This window comes from Meles meles, chromosome 6 (assembly GCF_922984935.1).
Source record: "Meles meles chromosome 6, mMelMel3.1 paternal haplotype, whole genome shotgun sequence".
Taxonomy (NCBI): Eukaryota; Metazoa; Chordata; class Mammalia; order Carnivora; family Mustelidae; genus Meles; species Meles meles.
Genome location: NC_060071.1, coordinates 130,845,281 through 130,870,637, shown reverse-complemented (window position 1 = coordinate 130,870,637; position 25,357 = coordinate 130,845,281). Strand labels below are relative to the sequence as shown.

At 35.2% G+C, this 25,357-nt stretch overlaps 1 protein-coding gene across 5 annotated transcripts in view; it reads right to left on the bottom strand.

Annotated features, from left to right (window-relative positions):
- The window catches only part of CEP128 (centrosomal protein 128), a 412,817-nt gene that overhangs the window by 354,279 nt on the left and 33,181 nt on the right, over positions 1–25,357 (bottom strand). For 4 of the 5 annotated variants that reach the window (XM_046006996.1, XM_046006995.1, XM_046006999.1 and 1 more), the window contains exons 5-9: positions 20,992–21,118; positions 19,641–19,759; positions 16,933–17,024; positions 13,072–13,144; positions 640–756 (exon numbers count right to left, since the gene is read on the bottom strand). In XM_046006996.1, the coding sequence (XP_045862952.1) occupies positions 640–756; positions 13,072–13,144; positions 16,933–17,024; positions 19,641–19,759; positions 20,992–21,118 (528 nt within the window). The remainder of the gene's footprint in view (positions 1–639; positions 757–13,071; positions 13,145–16,932; positions 17,025–19,640; positions 19,760–20,991; positions 21,119–25,357) is intronic. The other variant, XM_046006998.1, reaches the window with a different exon arrangement.

Sequence of the window (25,357 nt, the reverse complement as noted above, 5' to 3'; positions counted from 1 at the left end):
ACTTTAGGCTTTGTGGGTTATATGGTCTCTTTTAACAACTCCTCAGTGCTGCCACAGTGTCAAAAGACCACCCACAACCAGTAAATGAATGAATGGCTGTGTTCCAATAAAACTTTATTTACAAAAACTAGGCAATGGGAAACATTTGGCCCAGTGGCCATAGTTTGCTGACCCCTGGGGTCTAGTTCATGCCAAGGAAAATTGATCAGAGTAATCACACTTTCAGTTAACATTTTTGAGCACATGCCAGATATTAAGTGCTTTACAATACTATACTAAGTGCTTAAAAAAAAAAAAAAAACTATACTAAGTGCTTTACAAGCATTAACTCATTTATCTTCACACCAACATGATTAGGTAAATAATATTACTATTTCCATTTTCCACAGAGGAAATGGCCTAGAAAAGCAAAGGAATTTGCCCAAGGTCACCACAATCAGCAAGCAGTGGACTTTGGGTTTGAACCAGATAGGGCTATCTTCACACACTGAACTAGATAACGGACATGCTATACTTCTCAGATGCACTGAAATATACATGCAATGACCAAGAAACTCTAACCATTTTAACAGTGGCTAAATAAGTATCCGAACTATCTGAACTCAAGATTTACATTCTGAGAAAGTATTTTTCACAAACCTCCTGTAGCTGCAAAGAAATAACTCCCAGCTGATCCTGACGTTTTTCCACTAGCTCTCTTTCTGTGCGCATCTCTCTTTCTATTTCCTGAAGCCGTCGTTCCACCCGATCTGAAATCTTAACATGAACAGACAGAAACGGTGACATTACAGAGCTGTTAGGCAAAAAGAGAACATACTGAAGAGATATTTTATGCCAGATACATGACCACCTACAGCATTTAAAAATGTCTTGTTTATAAGTGCCCTTTTTAATGCTATTATAAAACAGATCACCAAAAAAATGGACTGAAACTTACAAAAGAAAACAATCATTAGCCTCTAAATAATCCAAACCTGGATCCCAATAAAGGACTTGAATCTTTCAAAGTATAATAATTCAATAGATCAGAATTAAAATATACTAGAAAAGAGTGCCCTCTGGTGAAGTAGAAGGGAAATGCCAAGTTTCCCAAAGACAGCATTTTTTCTTCTATTAATGATAAACTGTTCTATTTAGTTCTTTTTCATTTTAATTTTCTATAAACATGACCTGCCTAGAAAAGTTTTGATGTCTATGAGCAGCAAATAATTAAATGTGTGTTTCATTAGGTTGTCAATCTTTTCCACTGTGATCTACAGAAAATAAACCAGCTGTAAAAGATCAAAAACTAAAGTCAAACAGAAAAATGTTTAATTGGGACTCTCTAAAATAAACATAAAAGAATGTTTTCTCTGATGCAAGATTTTCCTTGCTAAAAGTTGTACAAATTCAAACACATTTCATGCATATCATCATACAGTCCCCTAAATAAAATTTACCTATTTGATGATGTGCATATTTCATGCAGGAAGCTACAGGGGATAAAAGACATTTGGGTTCATTTAAGAGAAGCAATAAACATTGCCCTGTAATAAGAAATCTTTTGCTAACAATTCTATACAGCCAGAAGGGTCCTGGTCACAAGGAGTCTTACTGGGGCAACAGAAATGTTCTAAACTGGGATCATGGTGATGATTACACAACTCAGTACATTTACTAAAAATTATTGAATTGTGCACATAAAGCAGGTTAACTTTATGATAAATTATACATCAAATCAAATTTTTTAAATGATACTGGTAAACATAAGTTTAGTTAATAAAACCTGAGCAAAAATATTCTATCAAAAAAATTAGCAGCTAATATTTACTAAGAATGAAAATTCTTGGTTTTCTACCTTTTTGCTTAAAAACAATTAAGATATTTACTCTGATACAGTGTTTTACTAAAAACTCAAAATACCGCTCAGGATCAAGCTTCTAATTTATCGTAATAATCAACTTTAATACCCCAATAAATAATTTACTACTGCATCTGAAATAAATGTAATACCTGCTGTAAAAGTAAATAATATTGGAGAAATACTAAAAAATAAAAGGTTGTTAATTTATGCAATTTTTACAAAATGGAAATACCTTTATAGTTCACTCTGAATATAAAAAGTAATTAATAACGAATGGAAAGGGTGGTTGGGTTATAAACATTGGGGTTTATAACATGAGGGTATGTGATATGATGAGTGCTGTGATGTGTGTAAGCCTGACGATACAAAGACCTGTACCCGTGGGGCAAGTAATACTTCATATGTTAATAAAAATAATTAATTTTATTTTAATTATTTAAAAATTTACATTAATTTTAAAAAGTAATTAATAGCAAAACTTATCAGAAAAAAAAATACAGGATCATCTCAAACTTATTAGGGTGGCTGCTATCAAAAACAAACAAAGCCAAAAAAACAGGAAATAACAAGTGCTGGAGAGAAAGTGGAACCCTGGTACACTGTTAGTTTAGTAGGAATATAAAATTGTACAGATCATATGGAAAACAATACGTTGATTCCTTAAAAAAATTGAAAATAGAGTTACCAGCAGTTCCATTTCTAGGCATATACCCAAAAGAATTGAAAGAGAGTCTTGAAGAGATATTTGTAGACGCATGTTTATAGCAGCATTATTCACAATAGCCACAAGGTAGAAGCAACCCAAGTGTCCGCTGACAGATAAATGGATCAACCAAATGTGGTTACACATACAATGGAGTATTATCCAGTCTTAAAAAGGAAGAAACTTCTTACGCATGCTACAACATGGATAAACTTTGGAGACACTATGCTAAGTGAAATAACCCAATCACAAATGGACAAATATATTGTATCATTCCACTTAAATGAGATACCTGGAGTAGTCAAAGTTATAGAGACAGAAAGTTGAAAGGTGATGTCTGGGGACTGGAAAAAGGGTATCATGGAAAGGTGTTGCTTGATGGGGGTAGTTTCAGTTTTGCAAGGTAAAAAGAGTTCTAAAATAGTGAATGTGCCTAACACTACTTAACGTTTAAAAGTAATACAGTGATAGGGTTGCCTGGCCAGTGCCACAGTTGTTTCAGCATCAGACTCTTTGCTCATGGGTTGTGAGATCAAGCCCCACATTGGGCCTTGCGCTCAGCGAGGAAATCTGCTTAAGACTCACTCTCCTCTCTCATCCCCCACAACTCAGGTGCTCTCTCTCTCCCTCTCTCTCAACTTAAACTGAAGCTTAAAAATAAAATAAATCTTAAAAAAAAAAAAAAGTGAGGAGTACCTGGGTGGCTTAGTCAGTTAGGCATCTGCCTTCGGTCCGGGTCAGCATCCCAGAGTCCTGCGATCAAGCCCTGGGGTCTGGCTCCCTGCTCAGTGGGGGAGTCTGCTTCTCCTTCTCCCTCTGTGCCTCCCCACCCCATCTCTTTCTGTTTTTCTCTCTCTCAAATAAATCAATAAAATCTTTATGATGGTAAATTTTACCACAGTTAAAAATAAATAATAAAGAATGATAAAAAGCAATAAATACAATCTGCTAATACCACCCATGAAGAGAAAAACACTGATAGTATATGGCTGTATGCTCTCAGAAATTTTTCTCTGCATATGTGCATGACTAGTCAAACACATATCCATTTCATTTCTTTAAATAAGAAAAAAAGTTAATGAGGTGTTATACATAATATTTTATAAATTTTTTGCAGTTGACATATCATGGGTAACTTTCCATGACAACAAATAAATCCACATCCTTTTTCTTAACAAATGCATAGTTTGCCCTAATTGATTAAAATAATCCCTACTATCAGTATCCTACTGATAATGGGATAACATTTATTTTTACTAATAGATGCTATGGCAAATACTCCAATATAGGATAATTTTTATAAATTCAAGAAACAATCTTTAAGTGGCACTGTTGAATCAAAAGGAATGAATCACTTATAAAAAAAAAAAAAACACAAAATAAAATAAAAACTTGGGAGGTATTTTGGATTTTTATCCAAATCCTTTACTCTAAAAAGAAGACTCAGGAGATGAAGTCATTAACCAGAGGTCACACAACTGATCAGTGAGAAAAATAAGCCTAATGCAGGTCTCCCTTTCCAGCAGCATCTTATAAGCCCCAGGTCCATTTTCATGCATTCATTCAATAAACATGCATGGACACTCATTTGTTCCAGTTGTTGTGGTAGGTAGGTATCTGGTTTAAAATCCACTTCAATAAATATTTGTTATCTATTCTTTTATTGTAATCTATGCAATAACCATGTTATCCTAAATGCAGTGTTGACAAAATTCTGAGTTCAATGAATGACCAACTCTTCCAGAAACAGCTAGATCCATGTTTAGATTTTTAATTTAAATAGTGACCCTCCTATAGAAAACGGAAATAAAATTGACTTTTCCTCCATGAATAATCAAACTTAGTAAGTATTCATATCACAATCAAATGGGTAGACTCTAGACAACTAATGAACTGAAATTTCCCCTGTGGTATGAGGCCCATGCAATATTGATTGTTACCAAAATTAAATCTTAATGGAAAATATTTTCCATAATATGTTATAAATAATAACTATGCCCTTCTAATGGGAAGTATAAAAGAAACTAAACAAACAAAAGTCTATGAATCATAAAGGATTAACAAATCAAATCTTAGCATGTCTGATAGGAACCAACACTTTTTGCCTCTCAAAGAAAACTGTGTCCTATAAACTTTCAAGATATATTTTAGTTACTGAGAAAATGCATGATAAACAGCTGCAGCCTCAGAGTAATGCACAATAAATGTGAATAACAGTACATACCAAAGAAACTGAAATTGGTGAGAGATAGTGGCAGTCATTCATTTTTCTTTATGTATTTGTACAACATTTTAAAGTTTTCCACAGTGAATGTGCATCACTTTGGTAATTTTAATTCAAACTTAAATCTGGAGGGGGAAAACAGCTGCAGCCTCTGAGAAGTTTAACATTCAAATAACAAAACTAAATGTTCTCTGACAGCATGCTATCATGAATTCACAAATATAACACAATATGTCAAAGTTATAAAATGTAAATGCTGACTTCAATTGGAATAAGTGACTTAGAAAATCTATATTAAGCCTTGTATAAATTGGAAACAAACATCATGTGGCCTTCAGAAGACCTTCCAAAATTCAACAATATTATTTTTAAGTTTGGCTAATGTCTAATGACAATTTTCCTCAATCAGGACTACATACACCGATATGAGGTATGAGATGCCCTCAATTAGGAGATACCCCTACTTTGAAAGCAAATTACAGAAAACACAAAACAAGCTATAGCAATACAACTTGAAGGGAGGAACTAGCAGTTGAACAATTCAACTGCATAATTAAGTGTGTATAATTTTCCAGGTTTAGACACTATAAAAGAATATGTCCTGATGAGCTGGGCACACTGCACAGTTAGGTAAACTGGGGAATTGTATACACCAATTACACCAATGAGCTGAGCACTAGTGAGGTGTGACATCCAGTTGTTCAATCATAGCTCTATCTGATGTATAGTAATTCTTAATACACTGTAATAAGGATAAAAAAAGTGAACATTCTGTGAATTCAGCTGTTAACTTCTAGCTCAGTAATTACATTTCAAACCCCCATCAACACTCTTGACTGCAGAAAGTACTTACTAGTTTTATTTGCTATATAAAAGAAATAAAAATGAAGTAACTCTTCATTATGGGTTCTTTGTAAACAGTGAAAGGTAAAACGTTAACAAATGTAATGTGCACCATGCGACTTAGTATTTTCAAACTCCAAACTCAAACTATCCCGACTGACAACATCAAAAAACAGCATGTCAGTACAACTGTCCATAGCTTTCTCAAAACTACAAAAATCTCAGCAGAACATTGAGGATATTTGAGTTTGGAGCAAAGTCTGTGTTATAAGCATACTTACAAGTTGTATACCTATGTACCAAGTTAAAGGAGCCTCATAAAATGGCTACAAAACAGCAAAATCCTGATAGAAACAGCATTAGAAATACCAAATATAATAACAGAACCATATATATGCAAGACATTCATGGAGTTTCATTTCCAAAAATGACAGCCTAGATAATTCAGACCAAACCTTCCACTAAAAATAATTCAAAAAACTAGAAAATTTAAACAAAAAAAACAGTTTTAAGGCACTGGAAAGATAATATGAGACCAAAATGAATGAGAAGGGAAAAAACCTCAGACGTTAGCCCATCTTTTCTCCCTGAAATATCAGCCCGCTTCAGAAAAAGCAGTTGTTAATACTGAGAATCTAAACAGAGTTTTTAACAGATGTGTGGGGCTACAGAGGAAAAACTGGAGGTGAGAGATTTTCCAAGGAGGGGGGTGCCTAGTTAAACTTCCCCAACCCCAGCCCCAGACTTTGGGCTAGATTCCTGAATGGTCATCCGCCAGGAATAAGGTGAACTAGAAATAGTTGAAACTCATCATTGAAGTTTTAACATTGAAATAGCACAAAAAAATAAGGTAATCCATGACTGCTATGGCCCTTATTCTATAGCAAAAAATAAATATATATTCTCATACATAATAATTATCAAATTAATTATCCTTATTAAATAAGAATGAAATATATTTTCTGTCAAACAAAAGTAACCAGATAATCAAAAATAAATAGTAGGCAAAAACAATGTGATCAGAATCCAAGAAAAATAAGAGATAACAAATAGAAACAGAGTTTTAGAAGATCTTGACAATGAAGTTATGACACAGAGATACACAGATTGAGGATTTTGCCAAAGAACTACAAAGTTAAAAACAATAAAATCAAAATTCTAGAAGTGAAATATGTGGTAAATGAGAATACAAAATCAGTGCGTGGGTTAACAGAGTTGATTCAGCTAAAGAAAGAACAAGTAAATAAAAGGTCCAAAGAAAATATTCAAAGTAATGAAAAAAAACAGTATTATTGATAAAAATGAATATAAGAGACAAAGGGAATAGGCACAAATCAAAGGAACACAACTAAGCTCATCATAGTAAAACTGCAGAAAACCAAAGAGTAAGAAGAAAGACTCGAAAGCAAATTAGAAAAAAATATATATTATCATACAAAAAGCACCAACAAGAATAACAGCTGACTTCTCAACAGAAACAATGGAACTGAGAAAATGATGAAATATCTTCGAAATACAGACTGGGGGGAAAACGGAATTATTTAGAACTTTATAACCAGTGAAAATCTCTTCTAACAAAAAAAGTGAAATAAAGATAATTTCAGACAAATACAAAGAGTATCTGTCACAAAAGAACCCACTCCAAATGAAACTGTAAATGGAATTCACTCAGGCATATGCAGATTCATTCTGAAGAAAATTTCAAAGTATGTTTTTAAGCAGATGAGGAATCTCAGGATGCAAAAAGGAATGAGACACAGAAAGAAATGAAGAAAGCTGAAGAAGGGGCACCTGGGTGGCTCAGTCAGTTAAGCATCCAACTCTTGATTTCGCTCAGATCATGATCTCAGGATCATGAGATCAGGCTTCTTAAGATTCTCTTTCCCTCTCACCCTCTGCCCCTCTTCCCCCCAAAAAATTTAAAAATTAAAAAGAGACAAAGATTAATTTTTTAATGTTAAGTGCTACTCTCTAAAATGACATAAAAATAACAAAGTCAAAAAATAAATATTAAAATATATAACATATAAGATCTTCAGATTAAAAAAAACTAAATAATATTAATGAAAGAATTTGCTCTGTTCATAAATTGGAAAACTCAACATTATAAAAATGTCAATTCCCTCCACGTTGAACTATAGATACAATGTAATCTAATCAAGATCCTAGGTTTTTAATGATTTCACATGCTAATTCTAAAATGTATACAGAAATTCAGAGTAAAGAACACACAGCATAAACCTGAAGAACAGCGTGGAAGGGCTTACTATACTATCTCACAATTTATCATAAAACAGTAATCAAGACAATGCAATATGGACACTGGAATAGACAAATGAACCAGAAGATTGAATAAGTCCAGAAACAGATGTCTGTACATATGAACATTTGATTTACAACTAAGAAAGGATTGTAAAGTAATAACAAAAGGGTGGTTCTCTCAATAAATGAAACCAAATAAAAAAAAAAAAAAAAAAGAAACCAAATCAGTTTAGATGTCATATAAAATGTAGGTTCATACCTTGAACATCAATTCCAAGTAGTTATTAGATCTTAACGTAAAAGGTAAAATAATAAACTTCTAGAATTTATATAAGAAAATATTTTCATGATCTGAGGAAAGGGAACAATTTCTTAAACAGGTCAAAAAAGCAAATAACCACAAAAGAAGAGATAGAAAATTGAACTAGATTAAATTTCAACAGAAGACCTCATTAAGAGAGTTTTAAGAATGAGATGAAGCAGCTCTGGATAATTGGAGAAAACAATGCAATACATATAACTGACATATAACAGAATGCTCATATATAAAAGAAAGACCTCCCACAAATCAATAACGATAAGACACCCATTTAAAAAAAAAAAGCGGGCAAAAAGAAGCAAAGTGGCATCTCAAAAAAGAAAACAGCCAATAGCCAACAGGAATGGAGTGGATTTCTATTCTTAAAAGAGAAAACCGGGGGCGCCTGGGTAGCTCAGTGGGTTAAGCCGCTGCCTTCGGCTCAGGTCATGATCTCAGGATCCTGGGATCGAGTCCCGCATCGGGCTCTCTGCTCAGCGGAGAGCCTGCTTCCCTTCCTCTCTCTCTGCCTGCCTCTCTTGTGATTTCTCTCTGTCAAATAAATAAAATCTTTAAAAAACAAACAAAAAAAAACTTGCTTTAAAAAAAAAAAGAGAGAAAACCTAAGCTGGTGGCATCACAATTCCAGACTTCAGGCTATATTACAAAGCTACAATCACCAAGACAGCATGGTACTGGCACAAAAACAGACATATAGTTCAGTGGGACAAAATAGAGAACCCTGAAATGGACACTCAACTCTATGGTTAACTAATCTTCAACAAAGCAGGGAAGAATATCCAATGGAAAAAAAGTCTCTTCAACAAATGGTGTTAGGAAAATTGGTCACATGCAGAAGAATGAAAGTGGACCACTTCCTTATACCGTACACAAAACTAGACTCAAAATGGATGAAAGACTTCAATGTGAGACAGGAATCCATCAAAATCCTTGAGGAGAACAGAGGCAGAAACCTCTGTCACCTCAGCTGCAGGAACTTCTTACTAGACACATCTCCAAAGGTAAGGGAAACAAAGGAAAAATAAACTATTGGGATTTCATCAAGATAAAAAGCTTTTGCACAGCAAAGGAAACAGTTCTGTTGACTGACAGAAAAGATAACTGACAGAATGGGAGACTATATTTGCAAATGTCTTATCAAACTCAACACCCAAAGAACAAATAATCCAATCAAGAAATTGGCAGAAGACATGAACAGGCATTTCTCCAAAGATGACAAACAAATGGCCAACAAACACATGAAAAAATACTCAGCATCAGAGAAAGACAAATCAAAACCACAATGAGATACCACCCCATACCAGTCAGAATGGCTAAAGTTAACAAGTCAGGAAACAACAGATGTTGATGAGATTGCAGAGGAAGGAGAACCCTCTTACACTGTTGGGAATGCAAGCTGGTACAGCCACTCTGGAAAACAGTATGGAGGTTCCTCAAAAAGTTAAAAATAGAGCTACCCTACAATCCAGAAATTGCACCACTAGGGATTTACCCAAATATATAAACGTAGTGATTCAAAGGGGTACCTGCAACCCAATATTTATAGCAGCCATGTTCACAACAGCTACATTATGAAAAGTGCCTAAATGTCCATTGACAGATGAATGGATAAAGAAGACTTTATATTATATACAATGGAATATGACTCAGCCATCAAAAAAAAAATGAAATCTTGCATTTGCAATGACATGGATGGAACTAAAGGGTATTATGCTATGTGAAATAAGTCAATCAGAGAAAGACAATCATATAATCTCACTCACATATGGAATTTAAGAGACAAACAGTATCATAGGGGAAAGGAGAGAAAAATAAAATAAGATGAAATCAGAGAGGGAGAAAACCATAAGAGACTCTTAATTATAGGAAACAAACTGAGGGTTGCTAGAGGGGAGGGGAGTGAGGGAAAGGGGTAACTCAGTGATGGACATTAAGGAGAGCACATGATGTAATAAGCACTGGGTATTATATAAGACTGATGAATCACTGAACTCTACCTCTGAAACTAATAATACACTATATGAAGTGAGATGGGGGAAATTGGAGGGGGAGGCAAACCATGAGACTGTGGACTCTGAGAAACAAACTGAGGATTTTGGAGGGGAGGGGGTTGGGGGTTGGGTGAGCCCGGTGGTGGGTATTACGGAGGGCACGTATTGCATGGAGCACTGGGTGTGGTGCATAAACCACGAATTTTAGAACACTGAAAAGAAATAAAATAAAATGGAAAAAAAATACACTATATGTTAATTAACAGAATTTAAATCAAAAAAAAAAAAAAGAAGAAGAATGGAGTGTATTCCTAACAGACAATTCAGTAGGAAATTGGAGAAAAATATCAATGATGTAATAAATAAGGCCCATATCAGGCCAAAAGATGAGAAACTCTAGAAAAGACAAAATGTGAAAAATGTTCATCATCTAGTAATAATGAAGATGCAAATTACACCATGATGAGAGACTATAAACACCTAACGCAATGGCTATAATTGAAAGACTAGTAATACCAAGTACTGGAAATGATGAAAAGCAATATGAATTCTTCTGCATTGTCAGTGGGAATGTAAATTAATGCAATCACTTTGGAAACCTGTTTATCAGTATCTACCAGATGTGAAGGCATGTAGGAATTACACTATATGTTACATACCAACAGAAATGCATTTACATATGCACTAAAATCATGAATAAGATCACTCGTAGCAGTCTTATTTGTAATAGCCCAAAACTTGAAATAATTCAAATATCATAACGTGTTAAAATACACTGCAGTAAATCCATACAATGGTATACTAAAGAGCAATAAAAATGAACAAGCTGGAAGTACTTGACATAACACCTAGAAATATCATAACCTTAAGGATTAGCAAAGAACAGACACACAAAACCATGCCCTATAGGATTCCACTTCCGTAAAAAATTCAAAACGGTCAAAATTAATTTATGGGGTAAAAAGTCAAAATATTCATCTTCGAAAAAGGAGGAGTAGTGATTGGGACAGGGAATGAGGAGGCTTCTTGGGCACTGGTAATGTTCTATTTCTAGATGTGGGTGGTGGTTACATGGGCCTGTTCACCTTGTAATAATTCACTGAGTTATATGCATGTACTTTGCTGTAAGTTAACTACACCTTCAAATTTAGAAAATTAAGAATTTTTTTTAAAAAAGATAAGGGGCGCCTGGGTGGCTCAGTGGGTTGGGGCCTCTGCCTTCGGCTCAGGTCATGATCCCAGGGTCCTGGAATCGAGCCCCGCATCGGGCTCTCTGCTCGGCGGGAGGCCTGCCTCCCTCTCTCTCTCTGCCTGCTTCTCTGCCTACTTGTGATATCTGTCTGTCAAATAAATAAATAAAATCTTTAAAAAATAATAAAAAAATAATAAAAAATAAAAAAAGATAAAGCTCCAGCAGGTTCTGCTGCCAGGTGACAGGTTCCACTCTAGACTATGTGAGAAGAGCCAGAAGATCATTTAGTAAGTTATAAAGGAACTGGGAGCTACATTTTCAAAGTATGTGTTCAGTTCCTGTTTAGATAATATGTAAATCAGACAATGGCACAGACTTCTTGCGGTGTGAACCACTGCAATAAACTAAAAAAGGTTCCAATGCGTTAACCTCAGAAAATACTTTTTCTTTGAAGTATGATAGGTATTTTAGATTGGCACAACTTAAACTGAAGGTTTTAATATGCTTTGAAAAATCTAGGACTTCATGTAAAAAAAAGAAGTATCCCATTTCCTGATCACATAATCAGCATCAGTTAACCTATCATCAGACACTGACTGCAAAGATTTTTTCTATTTCAACAGAAGACAGTACATTATATCTTCATCTTTCTGGGTACTTCACAAAGAAATCAGCACCAAAAGCACAAGAGGAATATGGTTTTATGTGGCCAGATGTTTATTCAAATTTTTGAAATGGGCAAATTTCACTGCAAGTAGAGTAACTAAGTTGATCTCTTTGAAAATAGAGTATATCCATTTCTTGCGTATATGTCCAATGAATTCAAACTCCAAAATAAACTCAACATATCTATGTAAGGAACTATAAACACAATAAAAACTGCAGAAAAAAAAATCTGCCTATATTTTCAGTTTGAATAAAACATGTTAAGAAAAATATTCTGTCTGCTACCATTCCTGGTCTTGAAAAAAAAAACAAAAGGTACTCTTGGATAAATAAATACACATTACTCCTGAAGTTGGTAAATTTCCAAGTTTAGTTAACAATTGCTATTGATTTTTTTTTCTCCTAAAAAAGCAAACAGAGAAGCAACTGATGATGCAAAGAAACAGACATTGTATGTACTTCATTTTCACTTTAATTCCATCAAGAATAGTGATAAAAAAAAACACACACTGAATAATGACTGTCAACAATCTGAGTTTGAGATAAATAAAACTTGAGAATTAGGGGTATTTTCAATTGGCATCATGTCAAACAACAACAGACAGCAAGGTCTTTGCAGCAATTATGATTACACATGCTTGTGAAATGAAAATACTAAAAATACTTTAAAAATGTAGAGTGCTACAGAGTCACTACCAAGAAATTCCGTATTTCAAACATCATTTAACAAAAGCCATGGAATTGCTGGGTCTCTTTTGAATATTCATAAGGAAACTCTAAAAATTAAATAATAATTCTATCTCTAATATACTATGACTGTAAACATTTAAAAACTGTAATACCCAAATTCATGAATATTTTATAAGAAGTACAAGAATAGATTTTAGACAAAATGACATACATCATCCAAAAAGTTAAAATCTATGAAACTTCACTGTGATTATGACAAGTCCAGCTACACTACCATCTGCAGATGAAATCACTCACTCATTTTTTTCTACTTATTTATTTTAACAAAGAGTTCTTACCGCATCTTGTTTTTGGGCTTCATTAAGTTTTTCCGTCAATTCTTCCAAAGCTCTTTTTGTTTCAGCATCCGACCTAGGGAAAGAAAAATATTTTAAGTTGGCTGTTTGAGAAAGTATATACACTTAAATTTACAACATAATAATGTTATTACATAATACTCTACTGCAGTGGTTCTTAAACATTAGCCAACATATGAAATACCTGGAGGACTTAGGATGGACTGCCGAACCAGCAGATCTGCAATGGTCCCCAAGAATGTGCATTTCTACAAATCCCTAGTTGATCCCAATGGTACTGATTTGGGAATTACATTTGCAGTACAAGTAAAGCAGAATGGGATACTAAAATCTTAACTCACAAAGTTAAGTCACCAGGTTTCACAAGAAATTTGACTCCTAATTTGGCTTAAGTTTCTCTGCCTCACTCGCACATCCATCTGGGTCATACAAACTATTAGTAGACCGTACCAGCCCATAGATAGAAGATTCCCAGTCCACCATGGCACAGCCAAATGATCATTTAAACTAAGTAAGTAAATCGTCTCTACAACTTCTGCTTTGTCTTCTTACAGGACAAATTCCTAAAAATTCATGTTCCTAGTGCTTAATTTGTACCCTTTCTTCAAATATGTAAAAGCCACAGAATAAAGCAATCTAAGAACATACTTTACTACGATGTTGACAGCAGTCTGCTCATTTTATCAACTTGTCAAAACTACCTAGTTTTAATTTTCAACATTTTGAGGAACCTCCATGCTGTTTTCCAGAGTGGTTGCACCAGCTTGCATTCCCACCAACAGTGGAGGAGGGTTCCCCTTTCTCCGCATCCTCGCCAGCATCTGTCATTTCCTGACTTGTTCATTTTAGCCATTCTGACTGGTGTGAGGTGATATCTCATTGTGGCTTTGATTTGTATTTCCCTGATGCCGAGTGACGTGGAGCACTTTTTCATGTGTCTGTTGGCCATCTGGATGTCTTCTTTGCAGAAATGTCTGTTCATGTCCTCTGCCCATTTCTTGATTGGATTGTTTGTTCTTTGGGTGTTGAGTTTGCTAAGTTCCTTATAGATTTTGGATACTAGCCCTTTATCTGATATGTCATTTGCAAATATCTTCTCCCATTCTGTCAGTTGTCTTTTGGTTTTGTTAACTGTTTCCTTTGCTGTGCAAAAGCTTTTGATCTTGATGAAATCCCAATAGTTCATTTTTGCCCTTGCTTCCCTTGCCTTTGCCGTTGTTCCTAGGAAGATGTTGCTACGGCTGAGGTCGAAGAGGTTGCTGCCTGCATTCTCCTCAAGGATTTTGATGGATTCCTTTCTCACATTGAGGTCCTTCATCCATTTGGAGTCTATTTTCGTGTGTGGTGTAAGGAAGTGGTCCAATTTCATTTTTCTGCATGTGGCTGTCCAATTTTCCCAGCACCATTTATTGAAGAGGCTGTCTTTTTTCCATTGGACATTCTTTCCTGCTTTGTTGAAGATTAGTTGACCATAGAGTTGAGGGTCAATTTCTGGGCTCTCTATTCTGTTCCACTGATCTATGTGTCTGTTTTTGTGCCAGTACCATGCTGTCTTGATGATGACAGCTTTGTAATAGAGCTTGAAGTCCGGAATTGTGATGCCACCAACTTTGGCTTTGTTCTTCAATATTCCTTTGGCTATTCGAGGCTACCCTATGACCCAGCAATTGCACTACTGGGTATTTACCCTAAAGATACAAACATAGTGATCCGAAGGGCACGTGTACCCGAATGTTTATAGCAGCAATGTCTACAATAGCCAAGCTATGGAAAGAACCTAGATGTCCATCAACAGATGAATGGATAAAGAAGATGTGGTATATATACACAATGGAATACTATGCAGCCATCAAAAGAAATGAAATCTTGCCATTTGCGACGACATGGATGGAACTAGAGTGTATCATGCTTGGTGAAATAAGTCAATCGGAGAAAGACAACTATCATATGATCTCCCTGATATGAGGACATGGAGAAGCAACATGGGGGGTTAGGGGGATAGGAGAAGAATAAATGAAACACGATGGGATTGGGAGGGAGACAAACCATAAATGACTCTTAATCTCACAAAACAAACTGGGGGTTGCTGGGGGGAGGTGGGATTGGGAGAGGGGGAGGGGGCTATGGACATTGGGGAGGGTATGTGCTATCGTTGAGTGCTGTGAAATGTGTAAACCTGGCGATTCACAGACCTGTACCCCTGGAGTTAAAAATACATTATATGTTTATTAAAAAAAACAAAAATTTGGAAGGGGAGGCGAACCATAAGAGACTATGGACCCTGAAAAACAACCTGAGGGCTTTGAAGGGTCAGGGGTGGGAGGTTGGGGGAACAGGTGGTGGGTAATAGGGAGGGCACGTTTTGCATGGAGCACTGGGTGTTGTGCAAAAACAATGAATACTGTTACGCTGAAAAAATAAATAAAATGGAAAAAAAAAAATATAGATCATTGTACCACCCAAAGGAAAAAAAAAAAAAAAAAACTACCTAGTTTTAAATTAACTAACCCTTACTGGCTTAAAAAAATAATAATATAGCTCAACAATATATTTCAGACTTCAGGAACTTAATTTCTTTACTCATACCAGCTATATATGAAAATAATCTTGAACCACAGGGTACTATAAGTGGTAAAGAGCAAATACTCTGGGGACATATGCCTACCTCTGAATCCTGACTAGACCATATCCTCCATTTAAACTCCAGCAAGTTGAGTTACTTCATCTCTCTGTGCCCCTTTCCACATCCAAAAACTGGAAAGAATAATAATGACTACCTCATTAGGGTTGTTGTAAAATTTAAACCTAAATCTATCTGGCATGAAGTAATTGTTCAATAATATTAACTATTAGTAGTAGGAACAATAGTAAGGTATTTAATTCTTACTACTAAATTCCCTGCCTTCCTCATTTAAAAGCAGGTGAATTATACAGACTACAGTTGATCACAGATTTATAACTATAGCTTTCACCCTTTTTGCTGTAGCAATACAAAACATATATGGAATGATTCTGTTAGATGGAATGGGAGTCAGCAAGTAGACTTGGTAAAGAAACTTCCACTCAGCTTTGTTGTTCCCTCATCACTGCTGTATATAGAGTATGACTCTTGAGAAGGGATAAAAAGTTTGGTTTCTTCTAAAAATAAGGCCTCTAAATGAAAACCAACAGTCACTGCTAATGATGAAAATGAAAAGACAGTGAAGAAATTTTAAATAAAGTGACACTTATTGGGGATCACCCAGAATTGATAAAACTGCAAAGACCTTTCAGATATAAACCACTTACTTTTGAGGATTTCAATTGAAAGCTAAAATATCAGATTGGACTCTGCCTGTCTCTCACCCCCTCTAATGTATTTGCAAATTGACCTCTTTACTAAGGTCTCACAATGTATCTCTCTGTAATGGCAACTCTCAGTAGAGTAAGTTAAAATGTTTTTAAAAATATGAAATTAGGGGCATCTGTTAAGTACCCACCTTTGGTTCAGGTCATGATCTCAGGGTCCTGGGATCAAGCCCTGAATCGTTGGGGTCCCCACTCACTAGGGAGTCTGCTTGTCCCTCTCCCACTTCTCCTCTCCCTGTTCATGCCTGAGAGCATGAGCTGTCTCTAATAAATAACTAAAAATCTTTTTAAAAATACATGAAATTAATTTGTCTAACAAGGAGTCATGGTACATTCTAAAATTAAAGGATTTTTAAACTGTTCTATTAATAAATTTTAAAATACTGGTATAAAAAAAGCACTGTTTTTTAAATTCATGTAAATATGTCAATTACAGAGCTTAACGTGTTCTTCTAATAACTCATGTCTCCAACAAAAACCATATTCTGCTTTTACCGGCTTCTTCTGGCAAGCTCCCGATTGAAATCATCTCCAAGCCGAACTTGATCACTGCTGAGGTCTCGGAGGGACTGATGAAAAGCATGAAGCTGGTAAAGGCAAAACATAGTCATCCATTTAGGATTCTGCTTAATTCTTCCATGAAGATTCACTGAGGTTGGTAAGAACTTATTTTTTGCACTAATGCCCAAATTTTATAATGTCATTAACACATAATAAAACACATGTCTATTCTGAAAGAAATATTTCTCCAAAGAAACACATTTTTTAAAAGTTATATAAAACTTCTTATATATAAACCGTCACATCCTTTATAGTACAATAATTCTGATCCTTTTAGATACCCCAGTAAAAAATAAGTCAGCAAACTTTCTGTAAATAGTACAACAGCAAATATTTCAGGCTTTCAGACTATGTGATCTCTGTCAAAATTACTCAATGTTGCCACTTTTAGCACAGAAGTAGCCATAAACAAATGAGCATAGCTGTGTTATACAAGAACTCTATTCCATGCTATGGTATGTCAATCCATGCTACAGAGAAACTCTTGCCAATGTGCACCAGGAACCACGTACAAGAATGCTTGAAGCAACACTGTTCATAATGGAAACACCAAATATAACCCAAAAGTCCATTAAGAACAGAATGGATATAAATAAATTGTGATATATTCTCCCAGTGGATATAATACAGCAGTAAAAATGAAATGATGAAACCTACCTACACACTAGTAAGGCTGAATGTCAAAAACAACATCAATTGAAAAATAGCAAAAGAAGACATAAAGTATTATTCCATTTATATAAAGCTTAAATGCAGGCAATACTCAACAAGATATAAATAGTGCAAATGTTTTGTTTTTAAAGCAAGAGAATGATTAATATAAAAGTCAGGATAGTTGATAGCCCTTGTATTGATAATACTCTAATTCCTAGCCTGGGTAGTGGTTACATGGATTTTTCTTTAAATTATTGTACTATTAACTGTAAATATGTATACTATATATGTGTATACTATATTTTATAAAAAAAAGTAAGTTATAGAGATTTGCAGAAACAACAAATTGATTCATTTCAACAAATGCATTGAGCAACTAATCAGTGCCACCAATTATGGTAGGAAAAAAGGGGCTCAGAATCTAACATAGGAGATAGACATGCAAACAAAATGACAAATGATGAGCAGGGCACTAAGAAAGTACACAGATAATGTGGAGTTACGGGTCATCTTAAGATATTTAAAATCAGGAAGGACAGTTAAAAAGAAATTGGGTGTTGCCATGATCTTCCAGTTTTGCAAACCAGAATCCTAGGTTTTGATTCTGATGCCTCCTTTTCAATCATTCCCACCCTCCCCAAATGGTCATCTGATCTTCAAGACCTTTCATTTTACCCACCAAATAGCTTTTAAGTCTACTGCCCCACCTCGTTCTCTCCAACTCCATTTATCCTAACCCAAGTAACTAGCATCTCACATCCACAATATAGCAATATCCTCTTAATCGGTTTGCCGACACGGATTACATTTTTCCACACTAGAGGTGGAGTGATCTTTTCAAAATAATCGTCACCTCCATACAAGGCTGTGCACAGTCTCGGCCCTTCAGACATCTCTGGCCACACAGCCTTCTTTAAATTGCTCAGAGGTGCTAACTTCCCTCCTGCCAAAGTATTTGTTTTACCTAAAATGACTCACTCAACCTTCAGGTTTCAGGTCCATCAGCGTTTCCTTAGGAAACCTTTCCTGACTGGGGAAAGTCCCTCTACCACACACTCCCATGGCCCTATGCTTTCTGTTGTAGCATGCAACTCAGCTCACAATTAAGGGACTATTTGTGTACTTATTTTATTAATAACTACCCCCCCCCCAGATTACAAGCTCCATGAAAAGGCAAGGTTTTTACTTATTCCTGTTTCCAGGCACAAGCACTGTCTCAGAACACTAGCAATAAATAAAAAGAATGAAAGAGTAAATGAATCATAGTAGGATACTGTTCTCCACTCCAGGCTTCACCATATAATTCACTCTAAAGTTGCACCTACTAAAAAAAAATTACACAGTGAAGGAGAAGTTCCTACAAGGTGTCCTCTCGTGCACTTGGTTCTGTTACTTCTCTTATGCTATAACAAGTAAAAGTTACAGATGAGTATCCTGACAAACTTTGAGCCCACAATCCTGAAACAACCAAAACATAGATGTCAAAGTCGGCAACATCCTCTAGCCTAATTAATTTAGCTACCCAAGGCAATAAGAAACATTTTTTTCAGCTCTTGTAGGGACGTTTAAAGAAGCAGAAAAAGAAATATATCTGTAAAACCAATACACCCAAAATCTTCAATGAATACATGAAATAAAAGAAAAAAGTATAAAAGTTCTTGCTTCTATTAATTAGCTCCATCAGTAATTTAACAATCAGAAAAAACAAAAACAAAAACAAAAAATCAACAGGTTAACCACAGGGACTAACTTGTTTATATGAAACAAAGTGGCTGACTTAACAGGGGTTGCAGAAGAATGAGCCACCTCACAAGGAAACAAAAACATGACCAGCTAAACTCACCTTTAAACGTTCCATGAAACATCCTCCTCCATTACAAAATCCAAAATAAATGATATGATAATTATTTATTGAAAATAAAAGTTTATTTGGTTTAAAAAAAAAAAGATCAAACACAGATTACAGAATAATATATAATATAAAGTACCTGGCCCATGTCATCAGGCTCCCGAACAAATCGGACACCAGTTCTGGACCGAATTCGCTTAGTACCCTGTTGATCCCCATAGTCCTTGAGGGGTGAGGTAGGTGGAAACCGGGAGCTCTCTTTAGAGATGAAAGGAAAAAAAGAAAAGAAAACATGCAGGAGAAGAAACAATCTAAAATTTTGTTCAGAAAATACATACACAGGACCTAACCCAAACCATTTCCCAACTATCTTGCTAGGGCCACAAAAGTGGCACTAATCTTTCTCTTAAAGCAGATAAAATGAGCAACAGAAATAACTTGGAGATAGAAAACATCAAAAATTTTAACTTGCTATGCTTTTCAAAAATGTAATATGTATTTCCCTTATTTAAAAATAATAAATTGGCAAATAAAAATAACTTTTGTCTTTCTAAAATATAACTTTATACCAATAAAGCAATTTTCAAACAACAAAGTAATCTAAAATTTGAACACTGTTTAAAAATCAATACATTAAAAATAGCTAATTGTATCCAATTTTTAATCCTTATCATGATCAACAGCAGTATTAACAATGTGGGCTACTAATGTTCACTTCTACGTAAATCACCTCTCTTTACTGCAAACTTTTTGTTCTTTTCTACTCTAAGTCCTTTCCATTCAAATGTGATCTCAGTGTTGTAGGAAAGTATTAAGACTAACCACAGGCCGAGGCACCTGGGTGGCTCAGTGGGTTAAGCCTCTGCCTTTGGCTCAGGTCATGATCTCAGGGTCCTGGGATCGAGCCCCGCGTCGGGCTCTCTGCTCAGCAGGGAGCCTGTTTCCTTCTCTCTCTGCCTGCCTCTCTGCCTAGTTTCGATCTCTGTCTGTCAAATAAATAAATAAAATTAAAAAAAAAAAAGACTAACCACAGGCCAACCAAGAGTCACATCTTTAATCTAGCCGTTGAACTCCAGCTACACACCAAAGATAAAATTCACCTGTTCTTAACAAGCATCATAGGCTATTTCTTAACCAGACTTTGAAAAACTATGAAGTTGGGAAGAGACTTCTCATCTAGAAAGTACACCACACAGCAAATCCTATTTGGGTATTCATTTTGATTAGAGGCAGAAAATTAAATTCAAGTTTTGTCAAGTAAAACTCTGTGTAGTCTGTGGAGTCAGAACAAATGTAATAGAATAACAAAGTCCCACTGAACATATATCAAAATATTCACCATAAAATCACTGACAACGGCATTTTCTTAACTTCATTTGTATGATATTGTGTACGGGTCCTAGTTCTCCAGAGATTAAATGTATTCAGTATGGACCTCAGGAATACTTGTAAAACAAAGAGAGAGTTTTCAAGACATCTGAAGAGTTTACCTGTCACAGTGCCAGCATCAAGGTCACTCGCAGTCAGACTAGTAACAGAAATACTCCTCCCTCCTGAGTTTCTCAATAAGCGTTGACTCCGCAGCTGGCCTATTGATTGTTCCAAGCTTTCTTTTAACTAAAGAATATAATGAAGGAAAAGTTATTCTCTCTAAACAATTCCAAATACAAACAGACAAGAGATTTTTAAACTATTTCTGAAATAATCGGAGTTCCCAAGGAGAATTGTATCAGAAAAAAATTTGGAGTAAGGTAAGAACTATAAACATAGAGGGTGCGCAGGTGGCTCAGTCGTTAAGCATCTGCCTTCAGCTCAGGTCATGATCCCAGACCCTGGGAACGAGCCCCGTGTCGGGCTCCCTGCTCTACAGGAGGAAGGCTTCTCCCTCTCCCACTCTCCCTGCTTGTGTTCCCTCTCTCACGGTTTCTCGCTGACAAATAAATAAATAAAATCTTTAAAAAAAAAAAAAGAACTATAAACATATAAACATAAATATTCTCAGAACCAATTCTAACATCTGGTTTTAAGTAGCATCTGTTACTACCTATTCCATCTTTCTATTAGCAGAATGTGAAAAACAGATCTACTACCTAAGGCTTACAAAACCAGATTAAATGTCTAATTGATGTGCCACCCATACTTGGCCATATATCTGAGAGAAGAGAGTCTTCCTCCCCTCTAAATATTCCTTCAGAAGCCCCAGGTCTATAACAAACAGGAAACTAACCAGCTATCACAGTAACTGCTGCTATTAAAATAATGTGCATTGTTCAATTGCATATCAGAACATCCTTTCATTCATTCAAAGACTTCAAATCCCAGAAAACTATGTGGGCAGATGTCAGTCTGTTAATACATATTAGGGACTAGAATTGTCCAAATGCCCTCTTCAGATTATTAAGGAGTCAGCCAGTAGGGGATATGAGACAACTTTTAGACCTAAAGAGCTAAATTAAGTAAAAAGACACTAAATACAAAGAATAACGTCCAGAGCTGTACACAGCTACAGATCTGAGAAGAGGATACAATTGAAACCCAAAGTAACAAGCTGAGGGAAATCCACATACCCTGAACTGCTGGGCAACTTCAGATCTAGAGATCTTATCCAAAGATAAATAAAACATAATAAAAATAATGTATAGATCCATAGAACAAGTCACCCATAACTCTTTAAAGAGAACATCAAAACAAATGATTGAAAGGACAGGGTTTCCTAAATTCAGCCAGAAATAAACAATAGAACACCACTTTTGGAGTTCCCACTTGGGGAACTGTGCAGAAAAAAGTAGCCTCAGTAGAAGAGAAAACACAGATGAAACAGAATATGAATGACAAATGAGCAAATCCTTTCTCATTTCAGTTATTTGAATTTAGCTGTTCTGCAGAACCAAGGATAACACAGTCTGGATTAAAAGAAATAAAATGTCAAGAATGCACCTCTAATGTTGCTCTCACTTCCGGGGGGTAGGGAGGAGGCTAATATTTCTACACTCTCTGCCCCCTGCTTCCCTAAGCTGGGGTATACAAGATCCCATCCTGCCTGAGCATTCACTAGCTACAGGACCCAAACCTATTAAAAATACACAGAGACGGCCCAGGAAAACAAGGTCTACTGTGAGCATCATTTATACATAAATAAAATAAAACTAAATCTAACATGAAAGTAGACCAAAAATCTTATACAGTGAACACCTATGATAAGCTCTGAATACAATTAAACTATATTAAGAAACTCAAATCTAAACTGTAACATGAAAAAGGGACTAGAAATATAAAATGACTTTAGATCACACAAGTTAGCGACAGAACCATCTCTATTAACTTTTTCTGTGTTTGTTCTTTATTACTCACATCTTTCAAGTGAAGCCTGATGACAGTATCCCTTTAGAAACAAAATAAGCTGTCATTTCTTTTTGTTGCTTTTTTTGTGGGTAGTCTGCCCTTTTTAGTTCTAATTATGAAGATTTTGTTTGACTCTGATTGTCAATGGTCTTACTGTGATAAAATGATGTGAAGTTTTATTTGTAGTTATCCCATTTTTGATCCATAGAGATCATGGAATCTGTACCTTGATATCCTTCCTGTGTTATAAATTCTCAGCCATCATCTCTTCAAACACTGTTTCTGTCCCTTTCTCTCCTCCCTCTCTTTCTAAAAATCTGGTTATATTCAAGTTATCTTTTTACCAAATCCTATATGTCAATCATGCTCTTTCCTACATTATTCATCCTTTCATTTGTCCATTTTTCTTTTTTGGATATCTCAGGTTGGTCTAATTCATTAATTCTCTCTTCAATGTAATACCAACTGTTATTTAATCCATACTTTAACAGGTTTTAATTTATTTATTTGCTTATTTTAGTTATATTACTCAGTTTCTATCATCTTCATTTGGTTCGTTTCTGGAGTTTCCAATTCTTTGTCAAAATTCTCAATCTTGTCTTTTAATTTCTTGAATAGGTTAATCACAATTTTTTTATATTCTCATGTATTTTCTATCATCTGTTTTTTTCCATTGATTTTCAGTCATCTCTTACATTTTCTTATGTGTGATTATCATGCAATAGACATTGTATTTGAAAAATTGTGGTGATTATTTAAAGCTCTGATGATGACATCTTCCTCCAGAAGGGATTTGGTTTTGCTTCTAGCAGGAAGCCAGGCTACGGTCACTAGGAAACCCAAATAACTTCAATCTAGTCAGGAACCAAGATGATTCAAATCTGGCCTTCTGCCCCATCAGAACAGGTCCATTTTCGGTTCATTACTTCTCTCATTTTCAGCTCATCATTTTTCTTAAGCTATCATTCTTTGGGGTCTCCAGTGAAAACCTGAAGATTCCTTAACTCCAGTTTTGGTCTCCCTGGCCTCTCCAGTCTATTGATAGCTTTGATACTATCCTCTCTGCTTCTAAGCCATCTCTTTTGAAATCAGCTACTGCCTTAAGGGAAGAAGAGTCACAAATGCACAACTCATCCTTCTGGACTTCCATTTTTGACAAATCTTTACGAGATCCAGACTATAATATTCTTCACTTGCTTGGTTGTTCTCTGATAGATTCATAATTTCATTTATTTATTGACTTTCTAGTTGTTCTGAACAGAATAAGTTATCCAAAATAATCTTCCTTAGCAATGCCAGAAGCAGAACTTGCCATCATCCTTTTCATGTGGGCTTACTGCTAACAAATCCTAAGCTGTAGCTAAAAGCTGATGAATAAAATGAATTCTCTCTCTCTCTCTCACACACACACACACACACACTCCCTACTAATAACAACAGTAACAAAAAACCATCATAGAACCACGTGGAAAATAATACAGAATAAGAGAAATGATCCATTACCCCAAAATCTAGAAGTAATAACAGATGTTGGAAATTTAATCATTTCATAAATAAGATAAAAAGTTAGACAAACTATTTCGCAACCTCATTTTAAAATTCTAAAAAGATCTATCATACACCATTGAATAGATGAACAGGTACATAAACGAACGGTAAATAAATACCAAAAACTATAATGTAAAAGGTAAATGAGATAAATAATTAATCACTCCTGCAAATATCATGATAAAACACAAAACCTAAAACACAAAACTGAAAATATAACTGAATTAAAATCTACACTTAATGGGACATCTGGGTGGCTCAGTTGGTTAAGCATCTGCCTTGGGCTCAGGTTATGATCTTGAGTCCTAGAATCAAGCCCAGTGTCCAGCTCCCAACTCAGTGGGTGTCTGCTTGTGCCTCTCCCTCCGACACTCCCTCCCATCACTTGTGCTCTCTCTCTCTCACTCTATCTCAAATAAATAAATAAAATCTTTAAAAAAAAATCTACACTTAAAGTAGCAATAACACAAGAGATACAATACAAAATCTAATTGTGATGTATGAAACTGATCTGATAACTCCTAAAACATAAAAACAAACATAAAGAAAAAATAAAATTATAAAAATTGTTTCAAATTCTTTAGGATTTTAACCCCTAACTAGGACCTAAAGCAAACCAAACTTGAAATGAAATTAAAAAAAAAAAAAAAACAACACTAATAAAACTCAATTTAAGATTAATTTACTTTACTATGATGGATGATGTTATTTTGCTGAATGCTAAACCAATGCTCCACACAAGACTCCAATGGCACAGGTTCTAAGAGTTTAGTGTGGCTACCTGTGCAGGTACCAAATGATGATTCCATTTTCCACCTATTTCCCTTATCTGAAAGGCTGTAAAAGCAGCATCATAGAAAATGTTATGCCATATTTTTCACCTCAACTTGAGATGAAAGTATTATTTACATATTAGGTCTATTCACTTATATGCATTCATTTGATATTAGACTACAATAACTGAAA